The sequence below is a fragment of the Canis aureus genome, chromosome 13, assembly GCF_053574225.1.
Source record: "Canis aureus isolate CA01 chromosome 13, VMU_Caureus_v.1.0, whole genome shotgun sequence".
Lineage (NCBI taxonomy): Eukaryota > Metazoa > Chordata > Mammalia > Carnivora > Canidae > Canis > Canis aureus.
In genome coordinates, this window is record NC_135623.1 from 20,101,647 (window position 1) to 20,109,530 (window position 7,884).

At 41.5% G+C, this 7,884-nt stretch overlaps 1 protein-coding gene across 3 annotated transcripts in view; it reads right to left on the reverse strand.

The window, feature by feature from the left end:
• Positions 1-425: 425 nt before the first annotated feature.
• CYP4X1 (cytochrome P450 family 4 subfamily X member 1) overlaps positions 426-7,884 on the reverse strand; it is a 37,098-nt gene continuing 29,639 nt past the window's right edge. For all 3 annotated transcript variants that reach the window (XM_077845062.1, XM_077845063.1, XM_077845061.1), the window contains 4 exons: positions 7,616-7,749; positions 4,242-4,306; positions 2,077-2,159; positions 426-1,235 (listed from right to left, as the gene is read on the reverse strand). In XM_077845062.1, the coding sequence (XP_077701188.1) occupies positions 1,067-1,235; positions 2,077-2,159; positions 4,242-4,306; positions 7,616-7,749 (451 nt within the window). In that variant the 3' untranslated portion in view covers positions 426-1,066. The remainder of the gene's footprint in view (positions 1,236-2,076; positions 2,160-4,241; positions 4,307-7,615; positions 7,750-7,884) is intronic.

Sequence of the window (7,884 nt, forward strand, 5' to 3'; positions counted from 1 at the left end):
TAAAGATCTCAAATAGAACTACATAGGAAAATAAGCATAAATGATGTATGAGTCACAGACAACAAAATAAAGATAAACACAAATGGCAAATAAGCATGTTTTTAAAACTACAAATAAATTAAATATCCAATAATAAGAAAATAGCTCAATAAATTATAATACATCCACACTATAGAATATTATGAATCCATGATTAGGAATAAGATGCATTTTTTATTTTTTTTTAATTTTTTTTTTAAAGATTTTATTTATTTATTCATGATAGTCACACAGAGAGAGACAGAGAGGCAGAGACACAGGCAGAGGGAGAAGCAGGCTCCATGCACCGGGAGCCCGACGTGGGATTCGATCCCGGGTCTCCAGGATCGCGCCCTGGGCCAAAGGCAGGCGCCAAACCGCTGCGCCACCCAGGGATCCCCAAGATGCATTTTTTATTAAGTGAAAAAAGCAAGAATAATACGGATATGATCCCACCTATAAGAATACACACATACATACATATGTATATTTGAAATGTATAGGAAAAATTCTGAAAGAATGCACACCAAACTCTTCTGTTTTTAGGAAAATGAGTAAGATTGGTCAGGGCAGAGAGGTATAGAGTCTGTAAAGTGGGATTTTTACTTTTTACTCTACATGCTTTTGAATGTTGTAAATCTTTTACTGTGAGTATACACACACCTATTACTTGTATAATTCCAAAAACTATTTTAAAAAGCAACAGAAAATATATGGAAGTCACTGAGCAAAATTCTTGGTATATAGCATTAATAGCAGCCAGAATCAAACAGAAATGATTGGAAAATCTCCCCAAATCATAAAGAAATTGATCTAGGTGACACAGCGTATCACCTAGAAACGTTTCTGGATAATGTGCAGTTACACAGAGTTGCACAGATAATGTGCAGTTACATCCCACCTACCCCTAACCCTCCCATCATATTTTGACTCCTCTTCATTTTCTTGCTCCAGTAGCTGTATTTAACTTTAAAACTAGATATACACACATATATATGTATATATAGTTTGGATATGTATACAATCATTGCACCCTGGGCTAGAAACATTAGGGGAGTTTCTTCAGGTGCAAGTGGACCCCATTCTTGGGTTTGAGGACAATCTGGTGCAAGAAGACAAGAGGTCTGGTGGGGTCTGGAGACACCTTGAAGTGGAGCAGAATCAAGGCAATGGCCACCTTTAGCTTGACCATGGCAAAATGCTGCCCGATACAGTTCCTGCAGACACCAAGGGAAAGAAAGAGATACTTGAAGAAATGGTAGTTGTTTCTGACTCTTTCATAAGATGCTAGGATAATGAATCTGTCATTCACAGTAAAGCAGCATTGTCACACTAAATGCCATGGAAACTTTTGAACTTCTATTGTTCCCTGCTAGAAAGTGAACTGAAAGGCTGTAATGTGATGATGGCCTCTCGAAACATGGTGGCACTTGGAGTTGCATATAGAATTGTTTCTCCTGTGAGGACGCAGTGTGGGGGTTATTCTGTATGTTAGTAAGTAAATTGAACACCAATAAAAAATAAATTAAAAAAAACATGGAGACTATAGTGGCTAACACTGTATTGTGCAACTGAAATTTGCTAATAAGATGGAGCGTAAATGTCCTCAGACACACACATGCAGAGATAAATTGGTGAGATGGAGGATGTGGTAATTAACCGGAGGGAGAAGAACCCTTTCACAATGTACGCAGATAGCAAATCACCATGATGTATGTTTTAAATATCTTACAATTGCATGTGTCAAAGATACCTCAATAAATCTGAACTTAAGAAAAAAAGGAACTATTTCTCCTGCATTGGAGGTGGGCTGCATGGCTTATGAGCAAGTTTGCATCACGGGATAATTGTCCGAGGCATAGCTGAATAGGATGTGACAGAGAAGGGCTTTGTCCTTTGTGGAACTAACTGGTCTTTTCGGGGGCTCAAAGAGGTACCAAGATCTACCTCATAATCTGGTGAGAAGATGGGGTTCCATGGAGCTGAGGTACCAAAGGGAGAGTGCTGTTTCCAAGTAAACATTTCTGTGCATTTTCAGCAACCTCAAATTGTCCTTACCTTGGTCCAGCCGAGAATGGTAAGAAGGAGTGGGTGTGTCTCTGATCAGAATTCTCCTGAGAAAACCTCAAGGGGTCAAAGACCTGAAATGACAGGGCAACGCCACCACCATCCCCAAAACACCATGAGCACACTTCTTAAGCTACTATTTAGCACTGATTGAGAAACATACAATGAGCTACATATGTAATTCCAATGTTCTGGTAGTCACATTCTTAAAAGGTGGAAGTAATTTTGATAATATAATTTATTTTGCAGAAAATATTATCATTCTAACATGTCTCAATTTAACTGATCATTAAGCAAATAGTCCACTTTTTTGTACTGTGTCTTCAAAATCCAGTGTGTATTTTACATTTCTAACATACCTTATTTCTGAGTAGCTACATTTCAAGTGCTCAGTAACCACATGTGACAAATAGCTACCACACTTGGCAGTGCGACTCTAGACCTGCAGCCCTTGTCTGGCCTTCCAGTGGACTAGTCTGCTACCCAGACTAAGTATGGAGAAAGCAGAAATGGTAGGGCCAGTGTTATTATTTTCACTTTGGAGGTAAGAATGCATCCATTTAATTTACCCAAAGAAAATGAAAACATTAGAAAAGACATATGCATCCCTATGTTTATTGTAGCATTACTTATAATAGCTAAGATTAAGGAAGCAACCTAAGTGTCCTTCAATAAATGAATGGATAAGGAAAATGTGGTGGATTAAATGGAATATTACACAGCCATAAAAAGGATGAGATGGTGCCATTTGAGACAACATGGATGGACCTAGAGGGTATTATGCTAAGTGAAATAAGTTAAGATTGAGAAAGACAATTACTATGATTCCACTCATAAGTGAAATCTTAAACAAAACAAAACAAAACCAACCAAGTACATAAACAAACAAAAAGCAGAATTAAACCTTTATATACAGAGAAAAAACTGATGGTTGTGGGGGGTTTGGACAAAGTAGGTGAAGGGGAGAAGGAGATACAGGCTTCCAGTTATGGAATGAATAAGTCACAGGAGTAAACGGCACAGCATAGGGAATAATCAGTAATATTGTTTTAGTGATGTAACAGGACAGATGGTGGCTACCATCAGGGAGCATCGTGAATCAACTTGTCAAATCACTAAGATGTGCACTTGAAACTAATGTAACATTGTGTGTCAACTCTACTCAATAAAATTAACTTGAACTTAAAAAAAAAGAATGTTCTCACTTAGACTTAGAAGTCTAGCCAAAATGATTATGTGATCAACTGTTAATGAGACCTGCAGTCCACTTCCCATTACACGTAAGAGGTCTTCAACCCTAGCCACTTATGTGAAAACAAGTGTCTGTAGGTGTTGTGAGTGTTCAGAGTTCAAGACGGTTGAATCAAGCACTATGGTTAGCTGTGTGTCTTCTTTTTGCCTCTCCAGATCCTCTCTCCTCCCTTTCCTGCTCTGCTCGGGGCTCCAAGAAGCTGACCCACATGGTTTGCTCTTGGGTTTGGCTGATAAAAGACATTGATTGGCAATCTAGAGGGTGGACAGAGAGAGCTTTTGGATTATTTATTCCCTACACCTGACTCTACCAAGCTGCCTCCGGCTGGCTGCTCTACTGAAGGCCCAACTCCTGCCCAGGACTCCTCCCAGCACGACAGTCACTCTCTGGGCTTCGAAAGTCTCTCTCCCCTCTGGCCCAGAGGTGGGAAGCACTTCAGCATTTGTGCACTCCGTGTTACTTTTCTAAACTCTACCAACGCCTTTGTAAATAGTTCCTTTATGAAATTCTCCTCTAAGTGCCCAACTTGAGGGTGTCATCAGTTTTCTGCCAGAATTCTGATTGTTACATCCAGCAGAAGAGTGAGTTGCCTGCATGGCAAAATGGATAGCCTGCAGTCCTGCAGATGGCTAGGTGAGTGCTTGGTGGAGCTCACTGAGTAAATGACTGCAGCACAGACTGCAACTTAGAGCAGACTGTGTGGTATTTTGTCAATCCATTCATTCAAAGCTAACACACAGTAGGAATAGGGGAACAGGACAGTTTTCTTTTAGGGGGAAAACTTTAACATTTTTGGTCTTTCTGTTTATTTGCTTTGTGCCATTTGCCACTTCCACATCGTGCTAACAAAAAGTGAGTTGTACTGCATTAGTTCTTTGAAGGATTTATAAATAAACAGTCATACCTTTGGGTTTTCCCAGATGGCAGAGTTATGGTGAAGGCCCCAAATACTGAGAACCACGGTTATTCCTGAGAAAGAAAAGAAAGAAAAAAGATTGCAGCAGATAGATCAAGTTGTGGGCTACTGTTATACTGCTCTTCTTGAAGGGAATGAGGTTGTTCCTGGCAGAGCTCTGCGTGCTGTAGCTGATGTCAGCAGTCAAGGACTCATGGAAAGTTGAGGCTTGGGTGACACCTTGGTTTTCTTTCTTTTTTTCTGACACCTTGGTTTTCAAAGCAATGACTTATTTAATATCTGATTCTACCTTAAGGAGCTGTTGGTTTCATGTCAAAATGATATCTGTCAATGGACTGTACAGCACCCACCAGAGACCATTTGGGTCCAGGGGAACAGAACCATAATTCCATCATGCAGGTCCAATGATAAGTTTCTGTTGGTTCTTTTTTTTATCTAAGACACATTTATTCAGCGTCATGATCAGACTGTTACATTTAGCAATCAAGAGCATGGGTGCAAAAAAAAAAACTACATTAAAACACTTTGTTGGAATGCTTTACACTTTCCACAGAACAGAAACTAAAATAACCTGTTATATAATTAGTCACAAATACAGTCCTCGAGTTATTTGCCCATTCACATGAGTATGGTCTAAAACATGTCTTCTCTGTAGCAGCTAGGCCCTGCCACCACAGTGCTTGGCTGAGTTCACAAATCAGCTGTAACTTGTAGTTTCCCTGTCACTTCTCTGGCTCTCCTCTCCTGCTAAGTTTTGTTTCCTGGCAGTGATTAAAACCTTCTGCCTCTGCCATAGCTGCTGCTGCTGCTGGAACTGCCATAGCCACCTTGGTTTCATGGTTTGACAAAGTATTGGCCTCCACCACTGTAGGGGCCAGAGCTTCTGCCTCCAAAATTTCCTCCTTTCATGGGTCTAAAATTTGAGGATTGATTGTTGTAATTGCCAAAATCATTATAGCTTCCTCCACCTCCAAAGTAACTTCCATCATTACCAAATCCGTTCTAGCCATCCCCACTGCCACGGTATCCACCACCACCTCGACTGCCACCAAAGCCACCTCGACCACTGAAGTTCCCTCCATGACCAAAGTTGTCATTCCCATCAAAATCACCTCCAAGACCACCAACAAAGTTTCCAAACCACTTCGTCCTCTTTGGCTGGATGAAGCACTAGCCGTCTCTTGCTTCAATAGGGCTTTCCTTACTTCACAGTTGTGGTCTGTCACAGTATGGTATTTTTGAATGATAATCTTGTCTACAGAGTCATGGTCATCAAATGTCACAAAAGCAAAACCTCTCTTTTGCCACTGCCTCGGTCAGTCATGATCTCAATCACTTCAATTTTCCCATTCTGTTCAAAATAATCTCTTAGATGATGTTCTTCAGTGTCTTCTTTAATGCCACCAACAAAAATCTTTTTCATAGTTAAGTGGGCACCAGGTCTTTGAGAATCTTCTCGTGAGACAGCCCTCTTTGGTTCCACAACTCTTCCATCCACCTTGTGTGGCCTTGCATTTGTGGCTGCATCCACCTCCTCCATGGTGGCATATGTGATGAACCCAAAACCTCTGGAGCACTTGGTGTTAGGGTCTCTCATTACCACACAGTCCGTAAGGGCTCCCCATTGCTCAGGATGGCTCCTCAGACTCTCATTGGTTGTTTTGAAGCTCAAGCCTCTGATGAAAAGCTTCCGCAGCTGCTCAGGCTCTTTGGAAGACTCTGACTTAGACACGATGGCAGTGGGAGGGGAGACTTTAACGATGCTTACTCGGCGGCATCTAGGGGCCTTTCTGTTGGTTCTATTCATAAACGGAGGGGAGGAAATTTTGGCAAATATCCACGTGGTTTGGGGATTAAAAAAAAGAGGAGAGAGATTTTGAGGATTATTTGATTACCATGAAAATTCTGGATCTGTCAACAAAGTCCCAGTGACAGGCCATTGGTAATTGCTACAAGCAATCCTGCCAGCTTGTTTCCAAGGACAAGAGTTAACAGGATCCCCAAGCAGAGAGGTGAAGGGTGTCTCCCATGACACCCTATGCTTCCCCCTTGCCCTGCTCAGAAACCTGTGCTCTGAAGAGCACTGGGTTCCAGTGTGGGGCCTCTGTGCAAGTTCTAGTTCTGCCAATCTGCACATTGGGATCTCTAGTGAGGTTTTTGGCTACACCAAGAGTATCTGAAAGTGCTTTGTAAACTGAGAAGAACTATATAAGTGTCTGTTAAGATTATGTTCTGAGGGTGGGAAAATGAGCTAATGCTCTTGAAGGCTCTATGTAAACTATTACGTGCTGCACAGTTATAAGAATGATAGTATTACGATGATGAAACCAAAGACCCTACCTTGGGTCTTCTAGATAAAGATAATGATGTTCATCTCCCATTAATGTGGGAAACAAAGGCAGAAGAAAAATTATTGAATTTCCTTGCTACCTACAGCCCTTTGACAAGTCCTTGAAACAGGCAGAGTGACATTCCTCTAGGAATGAGTCTAGGGGACTCTGAGTCTAGGGGACTCAGTAGTCTTAATGTTGACACTTTGCTAAGGGCAAAAGGCAATCACAGCCCAACCTTCAGGATCCTGTGAGTCTACTTCAACATACAAAAATTCCTTTAGAAATTTCCTTTATGTGCTCGCTTCGGCAGCACATATACTAAAAATAGAAATTTCCTTTATAACTAAACCCCCAAGACATGTGTTGGCGATCATCCCCCAAGCATATGGCCCATTGACATACATCTGAAGGGAATCATGACTGAGGTTTTATTATAGTAATAAATGACCTTTTCCTAATAATAGCTAGTCCCCTCAAGGTCCTGGAAACATTTTTTCCAAAATTCCTTAGAGACTTACACTATCCCTAGCCCTCTCCCAACTTGAAGATATATAATCACTACCCCTCACAACCCCATTATAGCTCTTTCTGCCCATAATGGGTCCTGTCCATGTGCTTTAATAAAATCACCTTTTTGCACCAAAGGCTCAAGAATTCTTTCTTGGCCGTTGGCTTCGAACCCTAATGTCTTTTCCTACATCATCATGAAGTCTCACCCAGGTCTCAAACTAAGCTAAACAAAGATTATCTTAGAAGCAATGTCCTGCTAAGTGAAGAAACTCTGGGTTGGGATTCTGGCCACCTGGGTTCTGGGCACAGCTTCGCTGCAAATGGCTATGTGCCTTTGGGAAAGTCTGGAAACCACATCTGATGAAGGAATTACACACTGAGTTATTAGGCACCCAACCCTAAGCCAGAGGTTCTTTTGACTCCTCTAAGAGTCAAAAGAGAAAAAAAGCCAGTCTTTGTCACTGTGGTTGCCAGGATCCCCTGGTCTCTAGGACCTGCTTAGGAAAAGAATGCAAAGACCTGCAGGCAAGGAGCGTCCATCTGGGAAGGTAATGGGCTTGCTGAGCTCTCTGGAAATGGATGGGATTGGAGGCGCCAGTCGGAGTGACTCCTTGATGCACATGGTGGTATACGACATCTCACCCAGCTGGTCCCTGTGAGGACAAGGGAAGGAGGGGCAGGAACTCAGACTCCATAGCCAGTTGGTAAATATTAATGTTTTTTCCTCTTCATTATTTATTCTTGGTAAACATTACCTCTAGGTTAAAGTTATTTTGCAATTGATTTAT